At 47.7% G+C, this 16482-nt stretch overlaps 1 protein-coding gene across 1 annotated transcript; it reads left to right on the top strand.

The window, feature by feature from the left end:
- The first annotated feature begins 786 nt into the window (after positions 1-786).
- FAM186B (family with sequence similarity 186 member B) lies at positions 787-15442 on the top strand. The gene is given in 9 exon segments (XM_029206705.1): positions 787-1076; positions 1890-2115; positions 6589-6771; positions 8903-9934; positions 9937-10558; positions 11043-11232; positions 14371-14549; positions 15254-15351; positions 15354-15442. Coding segments are annotated over 9 exon segments (2715 nt in total). The 5' UTR covers positions 787-980.
- Positions 15443-16482: the final 1040 nt, after the last annotated feature.

Here is a 16482-nt window from a genome sequence, read left to right as displayed (position 1 = left end):
CTACAACATGCTCTGAAATCATAAGGGATTAAAGGACCATCCAGTGCCAGATGTATAGATAGACAGGTATCCATAAACCAGGGTGTGACTGCCTCAAAGACAGAACTAGGTCTCACTGTTTTTTGTATTTCTAGCATCTAGCCCCATGCCTGGAACATAGAACGTTACCAATAAGTGTTCGTTGAGTAAGTGAGGCAATGAAAGAATTAACTTTGAATAAGTGAATGAATGATAGTATGTAAAAGACAGGTGGGTGTCAGGTGACAAGTTGTTAAGTGGCTATGGCACTGCTAAGAACTGAAGTTACAATGTTTAATTCCTTATCTGTTAAATGTTTCAGTAACATGGAAGAATAATTTGCACATATATGTATTTTTACTTACAGATTCATTAATTCAACAAATGTTTATTAAGTGCCTACTATATACCAGGCAAAGTTCTAGTCCTGGGCATACAGTGATGTCCATTTTAATCATTTGTTTTAAAAAGGCCTCTGGCACTGATGATTACCTTCAGTGACAGTGTTGGTTAAGCCCTGACCCCTGGTGCAAATTGAAATATATTCCCATTAGTTATTGATGGGCTGTAATTTTTTTTTAATTAAAAGTTCTTTGGGAAAAGAACTTTTTCTAATTGCTGTTTCCTACTTTTAGCCGTTAATATTTAGTTTGGGAGCATAACATTTAACGATTTTTAAAAAGCAACAGGTCAAGTTAATATATATTAGGTGATGGATTAAAAAGCTAGATAATCAAGCAGATAGATGACAGGGAGTCATTCTTCCAATCAACCTGATGATGTCACTGGAGAAAAGAAGGTCAGTTGGAACGTGATGTCTGGCAGTTACAGGGAGCTGTGGCTAGGAAGAGGGTACTCAGAAGCTGCCCTGGAGTCCTTAACCCCCAAGCAGCCAACATCGTGTGTCCAGGCCCCTGTACCAGAGACACCGGACATCTTTGTGACTGACAGAGTGATCCCAAATGGAGAAAGACGAACCCCCACTGTTGGTGACCCCTGTGTCGGTGAAAGCCATCATCTCAAGAATTGAGGCTGCCCAACTAACTCGGGCTCAGGAGGTAACCCCTTGAGATGAGGGTGTCACCCTTCTGTTGGGGTCTGATGTGGAGGCTAGGGACTGAGCCCAGATTTGGGTAAGATTCCAGCTCTGGGCCCTCAGGGGTCCTGGGATCCTCAGCAAGCTGGGTTTGTGGACAGTTTAGTGGAGGGTGAGCTGGAATCAAACTGCCCCCGAGGCAGGGATGGGCCCAGGAAGCAGACAGCCCACAGGGAAGCCCTAGGTTGGCCCTGAGACTCATCGTGGTGGGTCCTATCAGGGCAGGAGGAGGAGCCCAGAGTTCCTGATTGGGGTCTCTTCTTGGCAACCTGTCAGAGTGCCCCAAGCTGAGCCCTAGAAACTCACAGGGAAATGGCCAAAGATTCAAATCACCCTGCACGTGAGCCTCTGGTGCATTTTTTTAACGGGAGCCTCTGATCCTGAGGGTTTCTTGGGGCCTCATTTTTCTAGTTTGTTGCCTCTGGATCCTTGTGAGGAGAGATGTCCAGAAGTCCCCAGCAAATTCTGAAGAAATGTTTGCTGTGGATTTTTAGTATTCTCTCCCCGAGCTGGTCTTAATAATCAAAATGACAGTAATTAGAGCTAACACTTACTTTATGTGCCAGGCGCTGTCCTAAGTGCTTTACAAATACTGGTTCATTTAATCTTTACAAAACCCCTGTGACACAGGTACTATAATTATCTACACTTTACAAATAAGAAAACTGAGGCCCCAAGAAATTAACTGACTTGTCTAAGATCACACTACTAGGACATGGCATCTGGCGCCAGAGTTCACACCCCAAAACACTACAGTCTGCTGCCTCCCGCATAGGATATTTCTTCCCAGCTCCCAGACATCTTGGACAATGTCAGCTGTGCCATCAGCCGCTTCCAGGAAGAATTAGGATATGATTTCAAAACAAAGGCAAAGTCTCACCAGACAGAGCGAAAGGGCAAGAACACATTCATCTTGCTGGAGAAAATTACCTCACTCTCCAATGATGCTAAGACTAAAGAAAAGCACTTGTATGAAATTCTCCACTGGCTAGGTGACTGGGGTGAGTTTGCAGGCTGGGTGCAGTCCTGAGGGCGGGTGCCTTCCCCCCCAAGATGCTGGTCCCAGCTCACTCAGCCTCCTCCTTTCCCCTACCCTAGGTCAGCATTTGCTGGGAGGGGAGTGCAGGGTGGTGGGTGCAGAGGGCGCGAAAGACACATCGCAGCGCCTCTCCAGTGAAACATTGTCCCACTCATGTCGTAGCATATCACCTCTATTCCCTAGAGAGGCAAACATGTCATTGTCCAAAACATAATAGATTGTGATATTAGGTGCATATGTGATGAAGCCTAAGTCCTGGGTTCATTATTACATCTCATTTTTTAGTAAGATAGAACCTAAGTGCAAACTCACACTAGCTGTTTTATTTTTTATTTTTCCAGCTTTATTGAGATATAACTGACAAACAACATTGTAAATTTAAAGTGTACATGTGATTATTTTATATATAAACATATATGTATATAGTGAAATGATTATCACAATAACATATCACCTCACATAGTCACCCTTTGTTGTGTGTGTGGTGAGAATATTTAATCTACTCTCTTAGCAAATTTCAAATATAGGCATACCTTGGATATTGCAGGTTCAGTTCTAGACCACCACAATAAAGTGGATATCATAATAAAGTGAATCATTTGAATGTTTTGGCTTCCCAGTACCTGTAAAAGTTATGTTTATACTCTACTGTAGTCTATTAAGTGTGCAATAGCATTATGTCTAAGAAAACAATGTACATTAAATATACTTTATCGCTAAAAAGTGCTAACCATCGGGGGCTTCCCTGGTGGCGCAGTGGTTGAGAGTCCGCCTGCCAATGCAGGGGACACGGGTTCGAGCCCTGGTCTGGGAAGATCCCACATGCCGCAGAGCAACTAGGCCCGTGAGCCACAATTACTGAGCCTGCGCGTCTGGAGCCTGTGCTCTGCAACAAGAGAGGCCGTGATAGTGAAAGGCCAGCGCACCGCGATGAAGAGTGGCCCCCGCTTGCCGCAACTAAAGAAAGCCCTTGCACAGAAACAAAGACCCAACACAGCCATAAATAAATAAATAAGTAAATAAATAAAAAATTAAAAAAAAAAAGTGCTAACCATCATCTGACAATGCAGGGTTTGCACAAACTTTCAATTTTTAAAAAATGCAGTATTTGCAAACAACAGTAAAGCAAAGTGCAATAAAATGCGGTATGCCTGTATACAATACAGTGTTATTAACTGTAGTCACCATGCTGTACATTAGATCTCCAGAACTTATTCATCTTATATAAGTTTGTACCCTTTGACCAACATCTCCCCATTTCTCTCACCTCCCAGCCTCTGATAACCACCAATTTACTCTCTGTTTCTGTGAGTTCAACTTTTTTTAGATTCCACATATAAGTGAGATCATACGGTATTTGTCTTTCTTTCTCTGTCTGACTTATTTCACTTAGTGTAATACCCTCAGGGTCCATTCATGTTGTTGCAAATGGCAGGATTTCCTTCTGTGTTATGACTTAATAATATAGATCTTCCTTAGTTTATGATGGGGTTATGTCCCAATAACCCTATCATAAGTTGAAAATACCATAAATTGAAAATGTGTTTAATACACCTAACCTACCAAACATCACAGCTTAGCCTAGCCTACCTTAAATGTGTTCGGAACACTTGCATTAGCCTACAGTTGGGCAAGATCATCTAACACAAAGCCTATTTTATAATAAAGTGTTTAATATCTCATGTAATTTATTGAAGACTATACTGAAAGTGAAAAACAGAATGGCTGTATGCATACAGATGGTTGTAAGTGTATCCGTCGTTTACCCCTGTGATTTTGTGGCCACTTAGAGCTGTAGCTTGCTGTTACTGCCTAGCATCATGAGAGAGTATTGTACCGTATTTCACTAGCGTGGGAAAAGATCAAAATTCAAAGCATGACTTCTACTGAATGTGTATCACTTTTGCCTCATTGTAAAGTCAATAAATCATAAGTTGAACCATCATAAGTTGGGGACTATCTGTATTTCATTATATATACTGCATTTTCTCTATCCATTCATCCACTGACTGACACTTAGGTTTTTTCCATGTCTTGACTGTTGTAAATTATGCTTCAGTGAACATGGGCATGCAGAAATCTCTTGGAGACAGTGATTTTGTTTCCTATGGATATATACCCAGAAGTGGGATTGCTGGACTATATGGTAATTCTATTTTTAATTTTTTTTAGGAACCTCCATACTGGTTTCCAAAATGGTTATACCAATTTACATTCCCACCAACCGTGCACAAGGGTCCCCTTTTCTTCAGGTCCTCACCATTGCTTGTTATCTCGTCTTTTATACATAATAGCCATCCTAACAGGTCTGAGGTACTATCTCGTTGTGGCTTTGATTTGCATTTCCCTGATAATTAGTGATGTTGAACACCTTTTCATATACCTGTTGGCCATTTGTATATCTTCTTTAGAAAAATGTCTATTCATATCCTTTGCCCATCTTTTAATCAGATTATTTGTTTTTTTGCTATTAAGTTGTGTGAGTTCCTTATAGATTTTGGATATTAACTCCTTATTAAATACATGGTTTGCATGTATTTTCTCCCATTCTGTAGGTTGAGGCTTTTCACTTTGATAATCATTTCTTTTACTGTGCAGAAACTTTTAAATTTGATGTAGTTCCACTTATTTATTTTTGCTTTTGTTGCCTTTGCTTTTGATGTCATACCCAAAAAAAATCATTGCCAAGACCAATATCACGAAGCTTTTCCCCTATGTTTTCTTTTAGGTGTTTTATGGTTTCTGGGCTTGTATTTAAGTTTTTAATTAATTTAGAGTTAATTTTTGTGAGTGGTATAAGATAGGAGTCCAATTTCGTTTTTTTTTTTTTTTTTTTTTTTTGCAGTACGCAGGCCTCTCACTGTCGTGGCCTCTCCCGTTGCGGAGCACAGGCTCCGGACACGCAGGCTCAGCGGCCAAGGCTCACGGGCCTAGCCGCTCTGTGGCATGTGGGATCTTCCCGGACTGGGGCACGAACCCGTGTCCCCTGCATCAGCAGGCGGACTCTCAACCACTGTGCCACCAGGGAAGCCCCAATTTCATTTTTTTGCATGTAAATGTACACGTTTACCAGCACCACTTATTGAAGAGATTATCCTTTCCCCATTGAGTGTTCTTGGCTCCCTTGTCAAATATTAGCTGACCGTATATGCATGGGTTTATTTCTGAGCTCTTGATTCTGGCCCATTTATCTATGTGTCTGTTTATATGCCCGTGCCATAGTGTTTTGTTTACTATAGCTTTGTAATATAGCTTAAAATCAGGTAGTGTGATGCCTCCAGCCTTGTTTTTCTTTCTCAAGAATGCTTTGGCTATTTGGGGTCTTTTGTGGTTCCATATGAATTTCAGGATTGTTCTTCCTAGTTCTGTGGAAAATGCCATTGAGATTTTGATAGGGATTGCACTGAATCTATGGATGACTTTGGGTAGTATAGACATTTTAACAATATTAATTCTTCTGATCCATGAACATGGGTTATCTTTTCATTTACACGTGTCTTCTTTAATTTCTTTCATTCATGTCTTATGGTTTTCACTGTAGAGATCCTTCACCTCCTTTGTTAAATGTATTCCTAAGTATTTTATTGTTTTGATGCTATTGTAAATGGGATTGTTTTCTTTATTTCTTTTTTGGATAGTTAATTGTTAGTGTGTAGAAATGCAACTGACTTTTATATGTTGATTTTGGATCCTGTAACTTTATTGAATTTGTTTATTAGTTCTAATTGTTTTTTGTGAAGCACACTAGCTATTTTATAGAGGGACTCAAGGGTGATATTCAAAGTACTGAATGGATACTGAGCCAAACAGCACTGATGCCAGCTGTAAGCAACTGGTATAGCCATTTGGGTGTGGACCAGCTGCATGCAGCCCTGGAGCCAGATGCTACCCCTGTTAAGACCAGAGTTATCCGATCAGGAGACCTCAGTCTGGTGTGAGGTACGGCGGATGCTGCAGTGTTGGAGGAAGGTGGTATACGGATATGCCCTACCCCTACTCACATTGCCCTGCCCCTGAGGAGCTCTCGGTTCAGTGGTCCTTCAGCTGCCCCCAAGAACTAAGCAGGGCTGTTGACTGCAGTTAATTCATTTAATTGTCCAGATATTGGACTAGGCAGTGAGGATAGAGCAATAACAAGATAGGCACATTGCTGGCCTTGTAGTACAACAGTGCTGTTTTATGTCTATGCATATTTTCTACATGGCAGGTCTCATGTTAATCATTTCACTAGTATTATTTAACCCATACCCAACCCTTTTTTGGCAAGGATACTAAGGCTAGGGAAATAAGTGACTTGCTCAACATCATACAGCTAATAAGAGGTTAAACCAATCCAACCTCAAAGCCTGCTGGTGTAACCCCTATCCTATAGGGCTATTTGGGGCTCCCTAGAGGACAGACTGTTCTCAGCCTGCATCTCCCACTCTCTCTCCAGGTGACAGTCTGACCTATGAGATCGGGAACAGGAAGAGTGAGGAGGAAGAGGAAGCCCTGGATGAATGGATCGAGGTGATGGAGAAGGGGTTACCTCTCTCCCTCATCGCCACCAAAGGAGGCATCGAGTCTCTCATTTCCCTCTGCTCCACTCTCATTGAAGGACAAAGGAAAGGGGCACAAAGTAGGTTCCAGGAGCACCTGGCAGGGGAGCTGGGGCAGATGCCATCTCAAGGAAAGAAGTCACACACCAGGGTCTATGGGAGTCTTTCTGATTCTCCTCCATAACAAAAGCTTTAGCTGAGATGGATGGTCAGTGGTAAGAGTTTGGGGTGGTGGACCCAAGCTGAGAAGTGAGCAGTTCTGGGCTGTCCCTCAGGGCTGAAGGAAGGTGTGATGTGGAGACAGGTCCTCGTTGGTGGTCCCTGGAGCTGCGGCCTCGTGCAGGTTCTGGGGAACAAGGCTGGAAGGTCAGAAAGGGTGGAGTTTATAGCTAGAGCTAGAGGAACATCCTTTCCTTAAACCAAACCCAGATGCAGAGCCAAGCAGTCTGGTGAGACTCAGCTGGAGGCCCTTCTAGAACCTTCTTGATTGTGGCTACTCCAGAAGTAGCCAGTCAGCAACATGGCTCAACCTTGAAATATCACTGCTCTCAGCACTAGAATGGGCCCGGATTATCTAACTGCCACATTTTGTAGATGAAAACATTGAAGCTCAGAGGAGAGAAGGATCCACAAGGAAATCCTGTGGCAAACCTAGGCCCCACGCATAGGTTTTCTGGCTTCTTAATCTTACTCGAGAGCATGGGCTTCGGAGTCAGACAAACCTGAGTTTGAATCCCAATTTCTAGCTGTGTGACCTTGGGCAAGTTACTTCCTCTCTCTGAACCTCACTTTCCTCATATGCAAAGTGAGGAGAGCATTGTCTACCTTACAGGGTTGCACGTGGTGTGAGGCATCTGGCACTGTGCTCAGAACACACACTCAGGGCTTAATAAACAAGAGCTGACATTATCATTTTACCATTGATTTTCATGGCCAGGTTCCTTACCAGTTAAGCAAGGTCGATAGATGGGGGAGGAAGGAAGCAAGGAAAGGTGGAGGAGAAGGAGACAATGTCTCCTACTATCCTTGTCATATTATGTCTTGAAATATAGTTATTTGTTTACTTGATTTATTTCCTTGCTAGGTTATAAATTTCTGGAGGGCAAAGGCTGTGTCTTATTCATTTTTTTAGGGATTAGTTATTGAGCACTTTCCAGGTACCTGGTACAGTGCTTGGTACTAAACATGCATAATCTACTTACGTCCCATGAAGTAAATGCTATGATTATCCCCATTTTTCAGAAATAGAGGTGCTGAGAAGTTAGGAAACTTGCCTAAGGCAAGTGGTAGGGATGGGATTCAAGTCCGAGTTATCTGACTCTAGAATCCATGCTCTGAACCGTTAGAGCATATGGCCTCTCTGACAGTATTAGCTAAATGCTGGCTTGATTTCAGTGTCATTTAATTTCCATATTTCCTTTAGCCCCTCATCCAAAGTTAGCCAGTGTTTTGTCTGCCAGTGATGTTCACTGAATGAGAAATGAATGGATGCTCCAAGATAATCACTCCAGCAGCTCTATACATAGTAGATCCAAGGGGATACAACTATGACCGTGGACCATCCCTGAGGAGCTGAAGTCTGCATATGAATGGGTTTGAACACAAAGTGCACAATCGGTATTTATGTACATTTTCCTGCTTTCATCAAAGTATCAAAGGAATTCATGACCCCCAAAATGGAGAAAGACATTAGTCATTATAAAAGAGTGTAAACCATTGCAGGACCATGTGATAAATTCTCTACAAACACAGTCCAGTGGTAACAGGAAAGGGAAATACAACTTCCCAGGTGATCTAGAGTCTAAGTGCCAGGTGGGCTTCCAGAATTTAGATAGTTGGCAATAGGTAGCCAAACAGAGGTATTGAGACTGGGAAGTAGCATGATTAGAAAAATCACTCTACTCCAGGGAAATATGGAGGATCAGGGGTGTGTTGAATTGGGTTGAACTGGATCGAATAGGTCCAGACCCCTCTGGGTCCTGCAGGTGCTGTGGAGCTGACAGACCCTGACAGGTAAGCTCTGAGCAAGCTCTGAGCCCAGCAGAGATCTCTCCTGACAATATCTCCCCTGGCCTCATATAATGCCCCAGCTCCTTATTGCCAAAGCCCTAAGAAGGTTAGATGGGAATTTGGCCAAGCAGGGTGTGGAGAATCAGTATAATCCTTGGATCCATGGGAGTTTATTGCCTTTGTTCTCTCCACCTCTCCTAGTGTCCAAACACACCTTCTGGCAGGGCTGGTGGGAACAAAGCCCACAAAAAGTGATATCCTGCCCTCAGCCACTGAGCCCAGAGCAGAGGCTCCAGGACAAGCACACTACCTGCATAAGGGTCTCCGAGGTGAAGTCCATGCTGCAGGAACTCCTGGACTCCACGATGTTCAACCAGGGGGAGGTTCGGGCCATCAGGTACATGTCTGCTGTGGTCAAGAACCTCAACAAGGCCTTGATGCTCCAGCACAAGGAGAACAGAAGCCTGGAGGCCAAATACAGGCACCTGAAAATAGAGATGACCAAAGAACTCAGCAGCCAGAGGCTGTGCTTCCAGAAGTCCCTCCAAGTCCTCAAGAGTAAGAGAGATGCCCTACTAAAGCAGGTAGAAATTCTAGGGGGAAAGTACCATGACCTTCTCCTGAGGAAGCATGCCTTAGAGTTCCAGCTGAACAAGGCTCAGTCTGCTAGAGGTTAAGCAGAATACTCAGTCAAGATCTTGGTTGACTCCCCAGCCCCTGCCAAGAAAGAGGCCCTCCAAAAGAAAGAAACAGTCATAGAGGAAACCCAACAGGAACCCAGGGAGGAGCAGTTTTCACCGCTCTCCCCAAGTCGCCTGGCCATGACCTGGGATAGTAGTGCTAGGCCTTCCATGTGTCAACCACTTTCCCCCATGACTGTGCATTCAAGGATCGCAGATGTGTACAGCAGCAAGGACACTGAAAATCTTCAGCCCGTGTTGCCATCCTCCATGCATCACAAGTTTCCTAAGAAATGGGAAAGACCATCAGCAGAAAGCCCAGGCCACAGAGTCAAAGACCAGAAGGACTTCTTCCAGGAAGTGACCCAGGAGAAGGAAGGACTCCAGATGAAGTCCCATTTTCAGAAGCAGCTGTCCCCAGAGAGCTCTAGGAAGGTGGCCTTGGAGAGCAAGGCAGAGCACTGGGAAGAGGAACTCAGCTGGGAGAGGCAAAGGCAGCAGTGGCTGGAGGAGGAGATGTGGCTGCAGTGGCAAGAGAAGTGGGCCCTGCTGGAGTGGGACACCGGGAGAAGCAGCGGCAGTGGGAGCAGGGGGAAGCAGCGAGGGGGTGGCAGTGGAGATTGGCCCAGGAGCAAGGGGGCCCATGGAGGGGGCCGGAGCGGACAGGAGGGGATGTGGAGAGAATGGGCTTCGTGCCCACCAGTCGATGGAGGGACTTGGAGGAGGCATCACTGGCACCTCCCCCAAGCCAGGCCCAATCTGCTCACCAATGCAGGAGGCCACACTTGCCCAGGTCCCCTAAGACCCAGCAGCCTGCCCCTGGAAACCAGAGGACCATGAGTTCAGCCGAGTTTACTCAGAAACCACGGGCCCGCTGTGTTCCCACGAAGCCCAAGAAGACGGCCTCCCTTCCTGTCATGGGGACATCCCTCCAAAAAGTGGCCCAGCCCCCTTTGCACACATCCCCAGTAACTCTGAAGGGGAAGGTATACCACGTGGACGTGGAGGCCCAGAGGAAGAACCTGCAGCTCCTGACTGAGGAGGATCAGCTGGGGCTGCCCCACTACCTGCGCAACAAGGTGCGGGAGCTCACCACCACCGCCGTGGAGCTGAACGCGCTCAAGCTGTGGTGCCTGTGCCAAAAGTACATCCTCTACAGACATTTCCAGAGCCTCCGGTAGGTCCTCCCTGGCACCCACCGGCACCCACCCACACCGCTGCAGTATATGGGCAAAGCCAGAACCCAGTGAGAAAGGAGGAGCATGGGCAAGTGGGATGGGGAGAATCACCCCAGGCCTGGACAAGGTCCCCCTGAGGAAGGGTAGCTGTGAAGGACACCTGACCTCGGAGCCTTGGGCAGCCCTGAAGGTGTGGGAGGTCAAGCACTTACACACTGCTGTCCCTCTAGTGAGCTTTCCTGCAAGCCTTTCTTCCTGTCTTCCTACTGCCCTGTCCGTAACCTGCCTAACACGCTCCCCCATTTGCCTTACTTTTATTCCTGTTTCCAGCCCAGCCCGAGCCTCCTCACCTGACACCACCTCCTGCTTCTCTGTTCCCTGTTTTCCCCAGCTCTCACAGACACAGAGTCATCTCTGGTTAACAGAGAGCTGGGGGCAGGAGGAGGCTCCTTCACCCACTAAATCACTTCCCTCTCTTCCCAGACAAGAAGTGATCAACCACGTACAAGTTGTGCGAGAAGCTGGGGCTGCCTACAAGGCCCAGAACCTCTACCTCTTCCTGGAAAACGTCGGCCTGCAGAACCTCCAGCTGCAGGCCTGGACAGACAAGCAGAGGGACCTGGAGGAGAAGCGCCGAGAGTGCCTGAGCACCATGGTGACCATGTTCCCCAAGGTGGGCCTCCCACCCGGCGACCTTCTCAGGGGTCAGCACAGCCAGCAGGGATGGGGCCAGGGTGGAGCCATGGGGCTGTGGGGTGTACCTGGGCATGGGGGAGCAGTTGGGAAGTAAGAGAGCAGATTAAAGCCTCTGAACCAGGAAGAGGGGAAGGCAGGAGACAGCCTGAGTGTAAGGAAGGCCAGTTTTCCAATCTCCATATATGGGGAGAGCAAGAGAGGGAGGGACCCTCTAAAGGAGCTAGACAAGAAAGCTTCTTCTGGAGGGGAGGTAGTTGGAGCCTGCAGTCCCGACTCTGTGCTCAGATTCTCCCTCCCCTGTGGGTCTCCCTGTCCTGCTCTTGTCTGATCTGCTTGCTCTTCAGGCTTGGTCACAGCTGTCTTCTTCACCCTCGTGCTGGCGACTCCCTTTGCTTCTCTCTGGGGACAGCTCCCCTGCTTTCTCTCTTTTTTTTTTTTTTTTTTTTTTTTGCGGTACGTGGCCTCTCACTGTTGTGGCCTCTCCCACTGCGGAGCACAGGCTCCGGACTCACAGGCTCAGCGTGCATCGGCAGGCGGACTCCCAACCACTGCGCCACCAGGGAAGCCCTTTTTTTTTTTTAATGTGCTTTGTTTTTGTTGTTACGAGGTAGAACTTTTTTTTTTTTTTTTTTTGGCTGCATTGGGTCTTAGTTACTGTGCACTCAGGCTTTCTCTAGTTGCAGCGAGCGGGGGCTGCTCTTCCTTGCAGTGCACGGGCTTCTCATTGCGGTGGCTTCTCGTTGAGGAGCACGGGCTCTAGGTGTGTGGGCTTCAGTAGTTGTAGCTCGTGGGCTCTAGAGTGCAGGCTCAGTAGTTGTGCACGGGCTTAGCTGCTCTGCGGCATGTGGGATCTTCTGGGACCCGGGCTCAAACCTGTGTCCCCTGCATTGGCAGGCAGATTCTTAACCACTGCGCCACCAGGGAAGCCCCTCCCCTGCTTTCTAGATGCCAGGTCTCCCTCGTTTTAGTGAGTACCTCCTCTGGTCACTTCCTGACAAAGGGTTCCTGGCATGTAAAATCATTGAGACCCTGGTTGTCTGAAAATGTCTTTACTTAATATCTACCCTTAACTCTTTTCTTTTAAATTTTTTTAAATTTTTGGCTGTGTTGGGTCTTCATTGCTGCATGCGGGCTTTCTCTAGTCACGGTGAGCAGGGGCTACTTTTCGTTGTGGTGTGCAGGCTTCTCATTGCGGTGGCTTCTCTTGTTGCCGAGCATGGGCTCTAGGTGCGTGGTCTTCGGTAGTTGCAGCACACGAGCTAAGTAGTTGCGGTGCATGGGATGTAGGGTGCACAGGCTTCAGTAGTTGTGGCTCGTAGGTTCCAGAGTGCAGGCTCAGCAGTTGTGGTACACGGGCTTAGTTGCTCTGTGGCATGTGGGATCTCAGTAATTGTGGCATTCAGTTCCTAGAGCGTGCGGGCTTCAGTAGTTACGACACATGAGCTCAGTAGTTGCAGTGCGCAGGCTGTAGGGCGCACAGGCTTCAGTAGTTGTGGCACAGGCCCAGTAGTTGTGGCTCGTGGGCTCCAGAGCACAGGCTCAGTAGTTGTGGCGCACAGGCTTAGTTGCTCCGCAGCATGTGGGATCTTCCTGGACCAGGGATTGAACCCATGTCCCCTGCATTGGCAGGCAGATTCTTTGATGTGGACCATTTTTAAAGTCTTTATTAAATTTGTTAAAATATTGCTTCTGTTCTGTGTTTTGGTTTTTTTGGCCGCAAGGCATGTGGGATCTTAGCTCCCCGACCAGGGATCGAACCTGCATCCCCTGCATTAGAAGGTGAAGTCTTAACCACTGGGTCACCAGGGAAGTCCCCAGAAGCCAGATTCTTAACCATTGCACCACCAGGGAAGTCCCTACCCTTAAATCCTTTTATTTTTATTTTATTTTTTTCTTTTTGGCTGCATTGGGTCTTCGTTGCTGCGTGCGGGCTTTCTCTAGTTGTGGCGAGCGGGGTCTACTCTTCATTGCAGTGGCTTCTCTTGTTATGGAGCATGGGCTCTAGGCATGTGGACTTCAGTAGTTGTGGTGCATTGGCTTAGTTGCTCCATGGCATGTGGCATCTTCCCAGACCAGGGCTTGAACCTGTGTCTCCTGCATTGGCAGGCGGATTCTTAACCACTGCACCACCAGGGAAGCCCCCCTACCCTTGACTCTTAATTGACAGTTTGCCTGGATATAGAAGTCTAGGTTAGAATTCCTTTTCCCTCACAATTTTGAAGGCACTGCTCATTCATTGCCTTCTAGGTTTTGGTGTTGCTGTTGAGAGTCCAAAGTCATTCGGAGTCTTAATCCATTGGGTTTGACCTATTTTTATTTTCTAAGGTCTGCCTTCAGTTTCCTCTACTCTTTCCCCTGCTACCAGGGTCAGAAAAGCAGCGAGTGCTGACATGGTCCACAGGAGGCTAGCTGATGGCTTGGAGGGATTGCAGAATCCCGCAGCAGTGACTCAGAATCTGCTGAGATCTCCTCTAGGGCTGGGCCAGGAGGTTACCCCACTGAGTCCTGAGCAGCCACGGCCAGAGTCTGGGGGAGGCAGTGTCCTGAGGGATTCAGTGTAAGTGCCGGCATAAGGCAGTTGGAAGAGCCTTGGCCATGGGGATATCTCCCAATTCAGTTTCCTGTCACCTTATATTAGTCCTGATCACCTCCTGTAGGTGTCTTGACTTGCTAAATTGGTTTTGAGGTTGAGAAAGAAAGGGACCATATATATATTAATTTTTTAGATGGCTGTGAGGGTTCCTCCAGCTCCTTCCCCAGGGCCAGGGCAGAGGCTGAATGACAAGACATGGAGAGCATTCCTGACACAACCTGGCCCGGTAACATGAGTCTCTCACAGTTCCAGCTGCTCTGGCTTCCTTTAGTTTTTTCCTTGCTTTTTTGCCCATTGTCCAGATTCTCCACAACAAAGGAGAAAACAGGAACTAAACCAGCAAAGAACAATTCAAGGAATTTCTGGGAAATGCAATACCCTGAGGTCCCAGGCATATCTAATTGGAGGCATTCCCTGGGCTTCACCCTTTCTGCTCTGCCCCAAGTCAGGCAATGCCTCCTCTGGCACTAGAGAGAGGATGAATTCCTTTCTCCCTGATGCCTCTCTGCTGGTTCCTCTTAGCTCCAGCAGGAGTGGAACATTAACCTGAACACCCCTGTGGTCACCTCCCCAAAGTCAAGGAAAAGCAAACCTCCCCCATCCTTACTGCGGAACATCCATTCCAGCAGCCCCTCCTGCAAGCGACACCTGGAGCTCTTTATGACCAAGCACCAGCAATGTGTGCCCCTGCGGATGGCCCAGTAGGTGCACGGAAGCCAGGGGCAGCTGGCTAGGTGGGTGAGGGAGGCAGGGAGCAGGGGTGACCAGACTCGAGGTGGGGGGGCGGGCTGGCAGCTCAGTGAAGGCACAGACAGGCAAAGCTCACCCCATGAGTTGCAAGGAACCTAGCTTCTCAGCTGCCTGCCCAGCTCTGGCCATTGGCCCAGATGGGGATATGTGTGTATGTGGTGTGTGGGCTTCACGGCACAGCCTGACCAAGTATGTTTCAAACTATGCAACTGAAAGACTCCTGGGACCCACAGCTGAGAACTTACAACCATCTCCACCCTGAGCATTGGTCTGGCACCTGCCACTGGTCCATCCATATAAATCAACCTGATCCTTCCCACCACGTGACCCCTGGGCTCAAAGAGAGACACCACGAGTCTCTGGGCAGCCAAGAAGAGACACATCCACACCCCCCTAGTGTGGCCAGTTCGGGGCTTCAGGCCCAGAGCATGTGCCTGGAGGAACAGGGGCTGTCTCGGCAGCCTCTTCCAGTAGCTCCTCAGCTAGAGGAGACCCAAAGAGGTGAGATTTAGAGTTGGGAAGGGAAGAGATGCGGCAAGGAAGGCAGTGACAACTATTTGAGAAGGGAAGAAAACCCTGCAGAGCTTGTTGCTTCCCAGTCTCTCCCTTTCTGTAAAGACCATCTCTTCTTACACTTTCAACCTTCACACCCCAGCCAACAGGGGAACCAGCTGGAGGCCATCTGGAAGACTGATGTGGCCTCCTCCAGTCACCCAGTAGAAAAGAAGACCCCCACCAGCCTGTCCTGGGACCAGCTAGGGGGTACCCAGATATTCCCCGGCTGTCGGCATTGGATGTGCATTCCTCCTACCACAAAAGCTTGATGTCCCTCAAGGCCTGGTAAGATGCAAGCCTGGACGGTTAATCTGGATTCAGGGAGATCTGCCCACCAAGGGTACACACTTCTGTGTCCAACCGCCCAACAGCTATCTTTCCAAACATTAATAATGACCTCATTTACTGTACCACATCAGACAGAGAGATGCTTACCTGCCTCATTGGCCATGAGCTTGGGTCCCCACGCCAGCACCATTCTAGTTCTCTCAAAGGACTCCACACGGCATCTCAGAAGATCACGACAGAAGTCATTCCTTCCCACTTGCTTCCTGGGCTGCACGTGAATTGCTCAAGAGGTGTTTCTTGCCCTAGGCCTGGGGGTTATTCTCAAGGAGAGCCAGGTGCAGGTATGGAGAGATGAGAGAGACCAAAAATCTCAGGATAAACTGGGCCCGTCTTTGGCATTGTCATTTCCTTATTGCCTTCAAGAACTGCCCCTGGGAAGAGCAGCTGAGGGGAGGCGGGCAGGACTCAGTGGGCCAACAAGGGACTTTTCTGGTTAGGAAGGTTCAACTCTGCCTCTCTTGGCTTGAAGATGTCAATATTGAAGACTCAAGGCTCTTTCGAGGAGCCTTTCTAGATTACTAACCCCAGCTGCCTCTTGTGGCCCTGGCCCTGCCCCAGTTAAAGATCTTTGACAGGGATGGGAATTTCCCGGCAGTCTAGTGGTTAGGACTCGGTGCTTTCACTGCCAGGGCCCAGGTTGGATCCCTGGTTGGGGAACTAAGATCCAGCAAGCAATCAATAATATCTTTGACAGGGAGAGGGCACTGATGCCTGCCAGTGTAGACCTAACCAGAACCAAGGCTGCAAGATGCTGGTGCCACCCTCATCCTCTCGACAGGAACTTAGGGAAGATGGGGTGGCATGGCAACATCAAAGGAGGCTGGTCCTTGGCTGTGATTCCGCTCTGAAGTGGGCCTGAGAGTCCCAGCTGGACATCAACATTATAGCCCACCTAGTACATAGATACCTGGTTTTCAGTTCCTGAAGAGTTTCCGTGTGTGTGTGTGTGTGTGTGTGTGTGTGTGTGTGTGTGTGTGTGTG

This window comes from Monodon monoceros, unplaced genomic scaffold (assembly GCF_005190385.1).
Source record: "Monodon monoceros isolate NGI ecotype Baffin Bay Population unplaced genomic scaffold, NGI_Narwhal_1 Super_Scaffold_6, whole genome shotgun sequence".
Classification (NCBI taxonomy): domain Eukaryota; kingdom Metazoa; phylum Chordata; class Mammalia; order Artiodactyla; family Monodontidae; genus Monodon; species Monodon monoceros.
The sequence above is the reverse complement of the archived record's forward strand: the minus strand, read 5'-3'. Positions and strand labels throughout refer to the sequence as shown.